The 16,558-nt window shown below is 41.9% G+C and overlaps 1 protein-coding gene across 1 annotated transcript in view; it reads left to right on the plus strand.

The window, feature by feature from the left end:
• LOC136863580 (methyl farnesoate epoxidase) overlaps nt 1-3,496 on the plus strand; it is a 63,863-nt gene extending 60,367 nt beyond the window's left edge. Inside the window, exon 9 of the mRNA XM_067139963.2 lies at nt 799-3,496. Coding sequence (XP_066996064.2) covers nt 799-1,119 — 321 coding nt within the window. The 3' untranslated portion in view covers nt 1,120-3,496. The remainder of the gene's footprint in view (nt 1-798) is intronic.
• Nucleotides 3,497-16,558: the final 13,062 nt, after the last annotated feature.

The raw sequence follows: 16,558 nt of genomic DNA on the forward strand, positions 1-16,558 counted from the left end.
GTGACCGAAAGTTTAAATGATTGAATGAGGTGTTATAATACGGGGTTAATCACGTCTAAGAAATGATAATGTGGATGGGGAAATATTCTCCTAAAACTGGAGTTTTATCAAAGAAACAAAATAGACTCGATAGGAGTGGGATTATTAATAGTGGTGAAAAAAAAAAGAATTCGTAAACTACGAAAAGTTAAGGACGATAAATATGAAAATTTAGGTGTAAAAAATCATCAACATGAAAGGTAATTTGATGTTTGAAAGAGGTGACTCTGATTTAGAATGTATATGTTAAGATGACCAGGGAAGTGAGAAACGACGCAGAAAGGAACGTGATTGTAGTAGGTGATCTCAGTTTTCCAGATATTAAATGAGAAGGTAGTGCAAATGACAGAATGTCAAATATCACTCTTTGATGACTGTAGCTTGAGCTAACCTGACCTAGATTTTTTCTTTCCTCTTCCCAACATCACGCGAAATCTGTGCGTTTTAATATGACGTTAAACCACTATCTATAAAGAAATCTTTACAATGATGAATGTGGACCACTATAATAGTATATACTTCATGCCGTATGTCTTAACGTAGGTAGTTAATCTATTAGTGAGATATGTTTCATTCTACTTAGAGAAGAAATTTAATGCACTGGTGCATAATACAAAAGGTTTTTAAAGTTTCTTACAACGATTTTAAATGTATTATATCAATTTTTAATTATTCGTTTATTTATATATTTTTCATTTTGTATTTATTTGTCATATATTTACCGAAAAATCACACTAAATGGGACATCCTCTTTTACAGAATACTCTGGTTTTCGTCAGTCTTTGGAGTCTGCTGCAAGACGAAAGTCACTGGGAAGATGTAAACAGCTTCAGGCCAGAGCGTTTCTTGGACGAATCCGGCAATATCATCAAAAGCGAATGGTTTATTCCATTTGGTCTTGGTAAACGGGTATGCTCCGGTGAGGCCTTTGCACGTAATACCCTGTTCCTCTTCTTCACGGCACTGATGCAAAAGTTTACTGTTACCGTACCCCTTGGCAAGTCCAAACCAGACACCTTCCCCCTGTCGGGTTTCACAACCGCCCCGAAACCATTTGAAGTTACGTTTACTACCCGCTGAGTTCTTATTACCTTTTATTCGCCTCTCCGGATGAGTCTCTTGTTTCAAGTGCGAATTTACATATTTAATAACAACGTACAGCATTTAACGAATTTTTTATCGATAAATCATGGTATATGTTATTGTAAACCTGATGCATGTGTGTATTATACATAATTCCCAATAATCAAATAAATTGGTTAATTCGATAAATGCGTTTGAATTCCACCATATGTAATGCACACTACGAATAATCGCCGAGTCCTGATGGAAAAATATATAATTATCCCCAGATGTCGATAGCTGACACGTGCGGATGTTAACACTGTACAGGTGTACGCTTGAAACCAGTTTTCACTTTGTGAGAAGCACTTCGTTTCAGCATATAAACCAAAACCCATGGCACTACAGCCCTTGAAGGGTATTGGCCTACCAAGAGACCACTGCTCAGCCCGAAGGCCTGCAGATTACGAGGTGTCATGTGGTCAGCACTACGAATCCTCTCGGCCGTTATTCTTGGCTTTCTAGACCGCGGCCGCTATCTCACCGTCAGACAGCTCCTCAATTCTAATCACGTAGGCTGAGTGGACCTCGAACCAGCCCTCACGTTTAGGTAAAAATCCCTGACCTGGCCGGGAATCGAACCCGGGCCCTCCGGGTAAGAGGCAGGCACGCTACCCCTGCACCACGGGGCCGGCTTCGTTTCAGCATATGATGTACCAAATTAAACAGTGTCACTGAAGGAATGTGCAGGAAAATCGTTTCAAGTGGTCAAGACTATCAGAAATGCATATACAAAATAAAAGGTATTTCAGCCAAATACATGTTAAATTCTGTGTCCCATGATAGATTGCTGTGTTTTAAACAGCATTGTATTTTTGGCAAGATTTGGAAATTATTAAATTCTCTCAAATTGTTTTTATTTCTTTACAGTTCAGGCACATATACTTATATGTTCCAAGAGTTCATTACATCTCAGGCTTCATATTCAACTGTTAAATATTCTCCTCGATATTCTAAGTATACTTCATTTGGTTTGAGGGTTAAATTTATCATATATTTTATTTTAACTCGTCAAATTTAAACATATTTAAAACGTACATTCAGTTTACTTAAGTTGACATTTTAAATGCCTTCCACGCCTGTATTTTTCTTCATCATATTCTGTGTATGTGTCCAAGTGCTGAGAAAACAAACTATTTTGAAAATTTCGCAAATTACAGTAAAACTGAACAGTTGTAAAAAATACAAATATCTCGGGTGAATGATACATAATAACGGCCTATTGTATATAAATGTCAATTACTTGTACCGTAACATATCTCCGTGTTACTCCTAAAACCTCAAACAGTTCACTGCAATGTGATCTCCACAATATATATATATATATATATATATATATATATATATAGAGAGAGAGAGAGAGAGAGAGAGAGAGAGGGAGAGAGAGAGAGACATAGAGAACTCATTCAAGCTCATTCTTGTCAAAATATGAGGTATCTTACAAGTGAGGAGCGAAGATAACTTCTCATAAGGGCATAACCATCGTCAACAACAACAGCAATAACAATAACAAAGATTCACTGAGGTACCCCAAGCAAATTCTTTGAAAATTCTTCATATTTTGCTGTCCCCTAAACTTTGAGCTTAATACTTCTTTTATTGGATTCGGGTTGTACTAGTGTCCCAGTGTACAAGTCTTTAGGTATTTTGACAGCTTGTAGCTTGTCATAAGATACAATTGTTTTATACGCTCAGTAAATTGTGAACAGTCAAGAACTGATGTCAGTCAGTCAATCAGTCAGTCAGTCAGTCAGTCAGTGAGTTAGTCAGAGAGATACTCCACTGATTTGAAGATGCCTTGGTAGAAGATATATTTCTTGTTATCTGGGGCATGACTAATGTCATGAAAAATGCTCCTTTGAACGTTCTCCAACTTTCAAATTCAAAAGGAAGCAAACTGACTGCCTAATCTTGCTTTAGATATGTCTTCAGGTGTCGTTCAAGATGATGTAGCAGATTTAGATAGAGCAGAATTTACTGAACATAAATTACACATACCATGCTTCTAACTAATATAAACTAATACAAATGTAAGATACTCTTGAAGGAGTACAAGTGCTCATAAATTAACATTCCTTTAAAATTACGTATTTTTCATCGATTTATTAATTGTTAAGGAAATCAGACGAAAGTTATATCCAAAAGAAACCAAACGTCGTTCGACACTATGTTCTTCCTATCCATTATTTTCCTTAAGACTGGTCGCACCTCTCATCGCATATGGATATGCAGTCTATGTTTATGTTTAAAGCAAGTGTGAAGGGGATCGTAATTTTCTTATGAAATCAACAGGCAATGTTTGTACATGTATCTTGTCTTAATAAAATATTTTATAACGCATTGTTACCCCGAGCTTGTTTTCTTATCACATGGAATGATCACTTCTCTTCATAATAAAAATTCCTGCAGCCCATGCATGCTCATTCATATTCTTGAATATCTAACTTATTGAATGCACTGGTATATTTCTCATAATTCAGTATAATTCAGTTTGTGAGCATCTAGTTAACTCGAAATTATTAGACATATTGATTAATTTTTAAGGTGTTGCTGTATTCAAGTACAATACATGTATACGGTACTTCAGTAATCATATGGTCTTAGCTACTGGGTGCAGGTTTTCTAATGTGACGTCGTTTAGGCTGTTTGTGTACCGGTTTCGACGTTCCGTTATATCTTATCATATATCAGAGTAGATCAGCTCTCTGAAGGATGATATATGGCTTAGTTTTAATTAATTTCGTCGGGTAAACACCGGTTGTCTCACCAATTATATATTGCATGCCGACATCGTACGAAGTGGAGTTGCGCCTGGTCTTTCTTCCGCACTTCAAAAATCCTACTCCCTCTGCTGAGATATAACCCACCGTCTTGGGATTCAGAAGCCGACACTCTACCACCGGTCCACAGAAACAGTTTATTAATTGGCTTGGACTATTAACAATAGAGCTCCTCCAACTAACAGAGGTATGCCATTCTATTTCTAAAAACACAGTGATTTTATAGTAATGCGCAGATGCATACAAAATTCACCGGCTATGTGATAATTAATATTTTGAAAAATCTCTCCCGATATCTCAAACTTTTCGCGCTATCATATTTCGATCAAATGCTCATCTCTTCCCGCCGGGCTGAGTGACGCAGGCGGTTGAAGAGCTGGCCTTCTGACCCCTACTTGGCAGGTTCGATCCTGGCTCAGTCCGATTGTGTTTTAAGGTGCTGAAATACGTCACCGTCGCGTCGGCAGATTTACTGGCAGGTAAAAGTACTCCTTCGGGACCAAAATCCGGCACCTTGGCTTCTCTAAAGACCATCAAAACTAGTTAGTGGAACGTAAAAACAATAACATTATTATTATGATCTCTTCGCTATGTATTTGTATTCGTGCTGATCGAGATTTCCGAGTAAACATGACAGTGACGTGCTGTAGAGTTATTTTACACATTTGCGTGCATTTTCTACGCAAATCTACTAATGGAAAATAAAAAATATATAATTCATCTCCTATCCTAGAAGATAAAAATATTATTCTCTCACCCGATAATTTTAATAATGTAGATAATCTTTCCCTGACAGCCATATTGAAGTACCGTACCCGACAGGGACATGAAGCAAGGACTAGGGAACAAGTGAACGCGCATCTCTTTGTCTGGGAGCGAGTTCGCGGGAACTTGAAGCGTGGAACGCCAAGCGCGAGGCTAGGGATTATTTCCCCCAAGCAGAGCTAAGGAACCCCAGGATGAAAAGGAGGGAGGAGTTATCCCTACCACCAGTGGTTTGTGAGTGAGGGTGGTCAACTTTTTTCATAGTAATCTCGGACCCACCTTTAAAACAGCTTGGACAACTTCGTTTTCTATATCAAAGGTATTAACGATTTTAATAATACTGCACTGTACAAGGATCCAAAAAAGCTGTTCGTCATCTGTGAATTTATTTAGGGTTTGTGACGTCCTTAATGGTGATAATCTTCTGTTAAGAGAAATATATGATTATATAACAGAGGAAAGTTACAGAGGCTATGTGATAAATGTCACGACAACCACCCGAGAGGTGAAGTCCCTTGAGTGAGCTGAATAATGAAGACAGATATTTATTCATTACTCCGGATTCCGCGATCAGATTTCGTCCGGGCGAATCTTAACCATATTATAAGATCACTGGTCACCTGATTATCACACTATTTTGCCTCTAATAAACCGATAATAATGTGTATGGGAAATTTGATAGGGGGAAACTTCCCAGCTGTTATAAGGTTTGGGAAGCGTTACCGCAGGGCAGAGGACGAGCTTCACTGTCGTAGCGGAAGGACGTACGTGCCTCTCGCTCCGCCGTCCCTCTCCTCTCACCGATATCTTCTAGAGGCTAGACTACCTGTCCCAACCGGTTACCGCTTCTCGGTACCTTGGGTTAGATAGGGAACTCTTTGGTCCAGGGACCCGCTTAACAACGGATCATCCCGCGCCCACTAGCTCGCCATAGAATGCCCCCACATTTACACACACGGAACCAGGCTCGCAATTCCCAAAAGAGCAAAAATGCTCTTCGGAAAGAGCAATTTGTCGGCGAGCCTGGGACCACTACAGACATAATCGCCGAACTACCAGAACGTCCAGAGGCGACCGATGGGGAAGAGCCGCTGTTAACACAGTGCTTTGACCAATCGGCGGTCGCCAATACTACGACGGAGAGTGAGACCCCCTCACATCTCTATTCGACTGTGGCAACGCTGTTTTCGCAGCGCTGCAATCTCAACACCACATTTCCGTGGACACAGTTTGAGGGCAGGCCCACAGCATTGGCAGCTGGCAAGCATACTAAGACAGCCTTTCCTAAGGCTGAAGCAAGTAGCTCTGCCACGCGCGGCCCCAACAGGTCACAGACGACCCTCGCTCCGGACACTGACCACGTAGAGCAGGGAATTAATGTGACAGATGGTGTTTCACTCACGAAACCTGCATACTACACATGATAGACATACGCAACACAAACCCACACGAACTCGAAAGCGAATCGGAGTCTAGGCTCGCACCTGATGGTCCAGCCCATGCCGGCCCACGCCGAACGCTTCAAAGCTGAACGGGTGGCCGGCGTGGTGAAGACTGGGGGTGAAGTGCCGTCCGGCCCGGTGGCTCAGAGGCCAAACCCAAAACGGAGACCACCTCTCTCCCAACACAATCCACCCCTCCTACCCAACCTAGTGGTTGACCTGCCGAATGCCGGGAAAGACAGACTGAGTCCAACCAACCCGAGCGAAGAGGCAGTCCCCCGGGGAAGGAAAGAGAGCAATGAGAACCGGACACGGCGGATGGCGCCATCTAATGTCCAACCACCTCCTGAGCAAGCCGGCAAATCAGACTCCGACTCGGACGAGGCTAAACTTGTGATGGACCTATCAAGCTCATCCCAGGAGGCCGACTCTGAAAGTTCGGAGGGTAAAGAGCTGCGTGAGCGCGGGGAAACCGAAACCTTGGACCCAGCCACCCAGCCGGAAGACCAGGGCGACGGCTACAGGGAGGCTAAAGAGAGGAGGAGGGGGAAGGGGAACGGTAAAGGACCCCAGCCTCTGAGCCGCAAGACTCAGAAGGGCGGGGTACGCAATCCGAGTACCCGAGCCGATAGCAGCACCAAAACATCTATCGGCTCGACCCAGCCACCACCCCCGAAACCGCAGTACATCACACACAAGAGGCAGATTCGGCAGAGCCCACCTCAACCACCACAAACAACGAAACCAACCACCCGTAAGGGGACAACCACCCCACCCCTTACTGTCTACACTACAACACGAAGTCACGTGTCAAGCTGTGTAACTACTCCGATTACAGTGCGTGGGCCCGGTTGTCAAGGCTGGTAAGGAGCTAGTTAGAGCCGATAGATATAGCTGTCATCATGGTGAATATGAGACAAACTTTTTAGCTGAAAGAAACGTATGTTTCTTTAAATAGAACAGAAGTCGTGGTCGTGAGATATTCATAGTATTTTTCTCGTAAAGAAGACATAACAGTCTTTAACTGGTAACAATTTCAGCTGTTGAAAAGTTCTCGTTTTCTCACTATCACAGTGAATGACAGACAAATTAGAAACTTTATAAATAAATTTTAAGTTTTCTTCTTATTTCCTGTTTCTTTCATCGGTCACCGTGGACTAAGGAATAGTGATGGCAAACTTTTCAGGATGTCGATATATCGGATTTTCGATACATCGGTATTCACATATCGATGCCATTGATATATCGGTCTTCAAAATATCGATATATCGCCGATATATCGGTTCGGTTTTAAAATATTGGTGATATTATCCACTATTGTAAGACTGATGACTACTCAATGAAATGAACGGGTAATAGACAACTAACGGCTCTTTAAAAATAGGCCTACTTTCTGCTTAATAGGTCTAAAAATACATTAATTATTTATAAAACACAGTAATCTCGAAAATGGTTAAAAATGAAGTCCCAGTTGCCTAGCTACAATAAAGGGCCAACATGTTCAGTAAAATAACCTGAAAATTTCTTAATATCTCCTAATAATCGCCGGATAGATGGCTGGATAGCTGTAGACGTACATGGTGACGAGAACTCAGCGTTGATCACCGATGTAGTGGATGCAGTGAACCCCCCAGTAGTAGTTCCCAATGATGATACAGACGCAGACGCTGCTAAGGATGTTGTAGGAGGGGCTTCAGCCTCACCAGGTTTCAAAGAACGATTTACTGCTCCCTGCCACTGACTTAAGCATTCCTTTCATGCTTGAAGTTCCTTTAACAGGCGACGTATATAGTATTTCATGTGTTAATGTATGTATCTTCAAACGAGCCTTCATATTTGTGGTATTGCCGGAACGTATTAAAATTTTGGCACACGTTTTACACTTCAGTTTTATTGATTTTTGTGAAATATCTCCATACATCACTTTTATTTGGAACCATTTATGACACTACTTGTTGAAAACTACGGTACCACTAAAATATGTAAACGTATGAAACACTTACAGCAACAGTATGAAGTATGAACAACACTAACCGCAACAATATTCCACAACTTTCCTGTACCTCACCGACAACAATGACAACGTAGTTAACGACTGGGCATGCTGTGGCTGGCGGCTTAATTTACTTACAAGATATGCCCAATGGATGAGTTATGATATCACTGTGTTTACCAGTAGTATAATTGGACAGTTCGGCGGCCACCACCTCCTCCGGCTCCCAGAGGCCACCTCCACCACCACCACAGCCAGATGCCTCCCAGAGGCCACCTCCACCACCACCACAGCCAGAGGCCTCCCAGAGGCCTACTCCACCACCACCACAGCCAGAGGCCTCCCAGAGGTCTCCTCCACCACCCGCGGGAAATTTGAATTTGTAAACAAAGCCACGTGCTTTTTGACAGCTTTCATCGACAACAACGCATCGCTAACCTCAGTACTGCCATCTTGACGAGCCTAAACCTCAGTAGTACCAACTTAACCTAACTAGCGCGAGATTTGAATTGGTAAAAAAAGCCACGTGTTTTTTGACAGCCACGTGCTTTTTGACAGACAACAACGCATCGCCAACCTCAGTACTGCCATCTTGACGGGCCTAAACCTCAGTAGTACCAACTTAACCTGACTAGCGCGAGATTTGAATAGGTAAACAAATCCACGTGCTATTTTGACAGCTGTCATCCGCCATCTTTAATCTATAGAGCACAGTGCTGCCCTCTTTAGCTACTTACCTTTGAAATGTGGTGGCGGATAATTTGAAAAATGCTTTTTGACAGCAGCCATCTTTAATCTAGAGAGCACCGTGCTGTCCTCTTAAACAAACTCACGTGCCTTTTTTTGACAGCTATCATCCGCCATCTTGCATCACAAACCTCAGTGCACCCCCTGCGGGTGGGGGACGCACATGTAGAATACACCCGCGGTATCCCCTGCCTGTCGTAAGAGGCGACTAAAAGGGGCGACCAAGGGCTGACTGAATTAGAACCATGAAACTAATTTTGAATCGTACCATCACGCGGGGAACACCATAGGTTGCCTGTACTTGCGAGTAGTACCACTAAATTCGGTACGAAATAGGTTTGTGATTAGTAGCAGTAAAAGCCTGGCCTGGTGGATTCCAGTACCCGTGCGTCGTATCCATGTGTGCAACACCGCGGGTCTGGGCGTAACCTGTGAGTTGTACCACTATATGAGCAGCACCGTGGGTCTGCGTTGCCTGTGATTAGTACCCACTATGTGAGGAACACCACGGGAATACCGGCGCCCGTGTTTAGTACACCTAGGTGGGGAACCTTCTCGGTTTGCGTTGACTCTGAGTTGGGCCATTGTGTGAGAAACTCCATAGGTCTGCGTTACTTGTACGTATTGCAATACTTGTGAGTAGTACCATCTTTTGTGGAACACCGTGAGTCTTCGCTACTTCTGATTAATACCCCAACATGACACATACCATGGTTCTATTTTACTCGCGACATGTACCATTCTGTGGGGCCTTAGACGTGGATTTTCCACCCCCTTTAGACACCAAGCATCATTGTGCTTTATAAGTGGTTCCTTAGTCGACAATAATGTTATTTTCGATCTGTATTGAGTCCGATCCACTGGTTTTTGTTTGTTTGTTTTGTGTTTTGTTGAGTTCCTGTCCATCCATTCATTCTTCATGCCATATTTTATTTTTATTTTGGTCAGTGGATGCCTTTGCAACTTTTGTTCTTTCATTTCATACCATTAGGGGCCGATGACCTTTGATGTTAGGCCCCTAAAAACAACAAGCATCATCATCATCATCATCAAACCTCAGTGCTGCACTCTTTAGCTAGATACCTTTGAAATGTGGTGGCGGCAATTTGAAAAATTCTACATTCTCTTGTTTGGAAACAAACCCATGCGCTTTTTTGAGAGCTATCATCCGCCATCTTTAATCCAGAGAGCACCGTGCTGCCCTCTTTAGCTACTTACCTTTGAAATGTGGTGACGGCAAATTCCACGTGCTCTTGTTTGGAAACAAATTCCACGTGCTCTTGTTTGGAAACAAGCTCACGTGCTTTTTTTCTGACAGCTGTCATCCGCCATCTTGCATCACAAACCTCAGTGCTGCAGTCTTTAGCTAGATACCTTTGGAAATGTGGTGGCGGCAATTTGAAAAATTCTATGTGCTCTTGCTTGCAAACAAAGCCACATGCTTTTTTGACAACTTTATCCGCCATCTTTAATCAATAGAGCACTGTGCTGCTATCATGCGGGCTATTTCGTCAGCTGTCATCCGCCATCTTTCATCCACAGAACACCGTGCGGCCCTCTTTATGACATGTAGTAGCGGGCAATTTGAAAAGTTCTGTTAGCTGTCATCCGCCATCTTTAATCAAGAGAGCCCCGTGCTGCCATTTTAGCTAGATACCTTTGAAATGTGGTGGCGGCAAATTGAAAAATTCCACGTGCTCTTGTTTAGCAAACAAACTCACGCGCTTTTTGTCAGCTGTCATCCACCATCTTACATCGCAAACCTCAGTGCTACACTCTTTAGGTACATACCTTTGAAATATGGTGGCGGATAATTTAAAAAGAAAAATTCTACAGCAGCCATCTCTCAACGCTAATTGCATAAGGTGGTGGCTATACATGACTCCTTAAGGGTGCTTACGCAAGATGGCTGCTATACACAGGTTCTTATGAGACTCCCTTGGGATGCTTGCGCAAGATGGCAGTTATACATGACTCCTTATGAGATGCCCTAGGGATGCTTGCGCAAGATAGCGGCTGCTCTTATGGGACGGCTTAAGGGTCCTTGCACAAGATGGCTTGAGAAGCCCTAAGGATGCTTGCGCAAGATGGCGGACACAAGATGGCGGCTATACACAACTCCTTATGAGACGCTTTAAGGGTGCTTGCGCAAGATGGCTGCCGCTCTTATGAAGAAAGCTAGCTTAGAGGCTAACGTGTCGTGCTAGTTCGATTCATTAAATTTGGGGCTTAAATGCAAAATGTTAAATATCTCGAAAACGGTGCACCGTAGAGCAAAACGGACAAAATTTTTTCTGCCTAACACCCAGGTTCGCAGTATGAGGAAAATGATAGCATAAGAAAAACATAGTCTATCAACGGTTCGGTTCCTACTTAGGCCCTTTGGCATTCGCTCTGTTTTAGCTTGTATTGAAGCGAGTCTTCATAACATGATCAGGTCTAGCTATGGTAGAGAGTATAACGTACCGTGCTGATTCGATTCATTAAATTTGGGGCTTAAATGCAAAATGTTAAATATCTCGAAAACGGTGCACCGTAGAACAAAACGGATAAAAGTTTTCTACCTGATACCTAGGTTTGCAGTATCAGGAACAAGAAAAAACATAGTCTAATGATGAGATCGACGGTTCGATCCCTACTTAGGCCCTTTGGCATTGGCAGCTATCTAATTCTACAAGATGGCGGCTATACATAGCTTCTTATGAGGCAGCTTAAGAGCGCTTGCACAAGATGGCTGCTGCTCTTATGAGACGCCCTAGGGGTGCTTTCGCAAGGTAGCAGCGACAAGACGGCGACTATACACAGCTCCTTATGATACGGCCTAGAGGTGCTCACACAAGTTGGTGGCTGCTCTGATGAAGAAAGCTAGCTTTGCATCGTGCAGGTATCTTTACAGCACTAAACCTCATACCTTTGAAATGTGTTGGCGGGTAATTTGAAAAATTCGACGTGCTTTTTCTTAACAGCAGCTATCTTTAAACAATAGCGGCTATACATAAGCTGTTAAGGCCTCCTCTTATGTCAAGGCATAGCTCTATCGAACAAGTTTAAACCTGCATCGGGATAGCTAGAGTAAGCACGTGCTGCAGTGATGACGTCATTATGCATGTTTAGACTTGCAAATCACTAAAGAAACATAACAAGACTAGAATCGAACACTGCACTCTATGCTGTTAACTTTATCATGTGATCGGAACATTGATTGAAGTGTTTAGAACACTAAATAAGTGATCAAGACTAAAATAGAACACTGTACTCGATACAACATGTGTTTAGAACATGTCAGGGGATACCTTTGTTCTAAGAAGATTAGATTACCGCACATTCCTTGTAGGGCTAATAGGCTAAAGGGCTAATGGGCAAAAGGGCTAAAGGGCTAAAGGGCTAATGGGCTAAAGGGCTAAAGGGCTAGGGTGCCTCTCCTCTCTTTATCCGGGCTTGAGACCGGCTCTACAACTAGAGGCGGAGTTAACACCCTAAGGAAGGGAGAATGTTGGGAAATAATCTATACGAATATAGCTACTCGATCGACTATATACTACAGATGGATGACTTAGGTGAGGGTAAGCGCTTACTTAATAATACCTACACGACGTAATTCATGCTCTATTTCAAAAATATCTTCTTTGTACTGTGTGTAACCAGCATCATGATAGGTTGTTAGCAGTTGTAAACGTTTTACCAGTACGTTGGGGTCTTTACAGTAGCTTATATCTGCATAGGGTAACAGAGGCTCGTTGTGAACTTTGAGTCTATATGCAGACAGTTGATGTGTAGGGACTTGTTTTGATGTAATACGTGCTTCAGCAGTAGTGTTTCTAGGTACAAAAACTTGTTTCGATAGCGATGAAGCGTTGAAATTTCCTTCTTCTTTACCTTGCATCTCATCTTGAGATGTTTGCACTGCGACAGAACGTGTAGTAGGCTTAGGAAATGAAGTATAATCATCAAGCTGTAATGGCAATGAAACATTCAGATTTTCTTCTTCTACTTTCCCTTTACTACTGTTTTGATCAACATCATTATCCTTATTATCATAATCATGATCTTGCCTCTCTTTATCTTGAAGTTTGTGCTTAGTAACAGAACTCGCAGCAGGTCTAGACAACAAGGGAGAATTAAAAATCTCTCGCAGAGGTGCACTTTTTAAACATAAATCAGTGTTCGCTGGAATATGGTTGAGCTCTTTGTATTTTGTTCCCGATGAAGCTACATTACACGCGGCTTCATGATGTTGAGCGTTGTATGCGTTCTTGAACTCTCTTCTACAATGTTTGCATTGAAAATTTGTCCTACATGATATTTCATGGCGTCTCCTGTGATAGCTTCGGGAAAATGCTTTTCCACACTCTTCGTAAATATACCTAGAAATAGGTTTCCCAATGACGGACTTTTACCTTCTGCTAACAGATTCTTCTTTAAATCTACTTGACATTTGTTACTCTCTACTTCGATGATGCGAACAGCTTAGCGATTAACAGTAAACTAACAGAAAATCGTATAACCAAGGTAGCAACAGTAAGGTTTAAGCCCATCAAGATGGCAAGAGTGAGGTTAGCGACGTTCTGTTGTTGGATTTTAAATTCCGCGCTATAACATGCATAAGGTGGCAGCCTTGAGGTTTACCGCCGTAAAGATGGCAGCAGTGAGGTTAGCGACGCTCTATTGTCCTTCAATGTGACGTTAGGGTCCGTCAAGAAGACAGCTGTCAAAACAGCACGTGGCTTGGTTTACTAAACAAGAGCACGTGGCAGTGACGTCACGTTCGCGTAATCAATCCTTAGCTCTACGTCGTTAAGAGCAGCATTAGGATTAGCTATGTTTAAAAATCTTGGGAACAGAGCAGCAGTATGAATTGGTATGTTTCAAAGCGTGTACACATCACCTATCGATTTTCCACGCATCAACCCTCGTACTAAACTTCTTCCGCTAGATCGTGTTGCTATCTTAGCATAACCTATACCCATAAAATTAAAGTACAATGAATAGCCATGTTTCAAAGCGTGTACACATTACTTATTGATTTTGCATTCATCGAAACTCGTACTGAACTTCTTCCGCTAGATTGTGCTGGTATCTTAGCATATCTTATACACATGAACTTAAAGTACAAAGAATAGCCATGTTTCAAAGCGTGTACACATTACCTATCGATTTTGCATGCATCGATTCTGGTACTAAACTCCTTACGCTAGATTGTGCTGCTATCTTAGCATAACCTATACGCATGACCTTAAAGTAAAAAGAAATAGCCATGTTTCAAAGCCTGTACACATCACCAAACGACTTTGCATGCAACAAATATCGTACTAAACTTCTTCCGCAAGATTGTGCTGCTATCTTAGCATAACGATGTTTAACAGCGTGTACATATCACCTATTGATTTTGCATGCATCGACCATTTTTTACCGTCAGAGTGCACAACGATCGCATATGTGTATTGCTAACGTATGTGTATAAAGCTAAAGCACAAAGAATAGCTATATTCCAAAGCGCGTACACATCACCTATCGATTTTGCATACATCGACTATCGTACTAAATTTCTCCCGCTAGAGTGTACAACGATCGCAATTGTGTGCTGCTACCTATGTGCGTGAATTTAAAGCAAAAAGAATAGCGTGTACACATCACGTATCGATGATGCATGCGTCGACTATCGTACTAGGCTTCTTCCGCTAGAGCATGTAGCATTCGCTTTTGTGTATCACTAACCCATATGCATGAACTTAAAGCACAAGGAAGAGCTATATTCCAAAGCGTGTAAACATCACCTATCGATAATGTATGCATCGACTATAGTACTAAACTTCTTCCACAACAGCGTGCGATCATCGCTTGTGTGTGCTGCAATCTTAACATAACCTATGTGCACGAAGTTAAAGCACAAAGAATACCCAAGTTCCAAGCGTGCACACATCACCTATCGATTTTGCATGCATCGACTTTCGTATTAAACTTTTCCACTAGAGTGTGCGACAACGTTATAAGTATGCTGCTAACTCAGTATAACTTATACACATGAACTTAAAGCATAAAATATACTGATGTATAAAAATCTTGTGAACAAAGCAGCAGCAGTAAGAATAGCAATGTTTTAAAAGCGTGTACGCATTGCCTATCGATTATACATGCATCAACTAGAGTACAAAACTTCTCTCGCAAAAGTGTGCTGCTATCTTAGCATAACCTATGTGCACGGATTTAAAGCGCGAAGAATAGTTAAGTTTCAAAGTGTGTACACAACACCTATCGATTTTGCATGCATCAACTATCGTATTAACACATCCCGCCAGAATGTATAACGTTCGCATGTGTTTGTGCTGCTATCTTAGCATAGCCTATGTGCATGAACTTAAAGTACAAAGAATAGCGATGTTTAAAAATCTTGTGAACATGGCAGCGGTACGAATAGCAAGGTTTAAAAGCGTGTACAACCACCTTTTGATAATGCATGCATCTTCTACTAGAGCACGTGACCATCGCTTGTATCTGATGCTATCTTAACATAACCTATGTGCACGAACTTAAAGCATAAAGAATAGTTATGTGTAAAAATCTTGTGAACATTGCAGAGTGTTAACTACGTAGGTGTAGACATTGAACTTTGCATGCTAAAGCAGCATACTACGCGACCGTGACGTCACTGACACGTGCTCTTGTTTAGTAAACCAAGCCATGTGCTGTTTCGACAGCTGTCTTCTTGACGGACCCTAACCTCACATTGAAGGACAATAGAGCGTCGCTAACCTCACTGCTGCCATCTTTACGGTGGTAAACCTCAAGGATGCCACCTTATGCATGTTATAGCGCGGAATTTAAAATCCAACAACAGAACGTCGCTAACCTCACTCTTGCCATCTTGATGGGCTTAAACCTTACTGTTGCTACCTTGGTTATACGCTTTTGTGTTAGTTTACTGTTAATCGCTAAGTTGTTCGCATCAACGAAGTAGAGAGTAACAAATGTCAAGTAGATTTAAAGAAGAATCTGTTAGCAGAAGGTAAAAGTCCGTCATGGGAAAACCTATTTCTAGGTATATTTGCGAAGAGTGTGGAAAAGCATTTTCCCGAAGCTATCACAGGAGACGTCATGAAATATCATGTAGGACAATTTTTCAATGCAAACATTGTAGAAGAGAGTTCAAGAACGTATACAACGCTCAACGTCATGAAGCCGCGTGTAATGTAGCTTCATCGGGAACAAAATACAAAGAGCTCAACCATATTCCAGCGAACACTGATTTATGTTTAAAAAGTACACCTCTGCGAGAGATTTTTAATTCTCCCTTGTTGTCTAGACCTGCTGCGAGTTCTGTTACTAAGCACAAACTTCAAGATAAAGAGAGGCAAGATCATGATTATGATAATAAGGATAATGATGTTGATCAAAACAGTAGTAAAGGGAAAGTAGAAGAAGAAAATCTGAATGTTTCATTGCCATTACAGCTTGATGATTATACTTCATTTCCTAAGCCTACTACACGTTCTGTCGCAGTGCAAACATCTCAAGATGAGATGCAAGGTAAAGAAGAAGGAAATTTCAACGCTTCATCGCTATCGAAACAAGTTTTTGTACCTAGAAACACTACTGCTGAAGCACGTATTACATCAAAACAAGTCCCTACACATCAACTGTCTGCATATAGACTCAAAGTTCACAACGAGCCT

Source organism: Anabrus simplex, chromosome 1 (genome assembly GCF_040414725.1).
Source record: "Anabrus simplex isolate iqAnaSimp1 chromosome 1, ASM4041472v1, whole genome shotgun sequence".
Classification (NCBI taxonomy): Eukaryota; Metazoa; Arthropoda; class Insecta; order Orthoptera; family Tettigoniidae; genus Anabrus; species Anabrus simplex.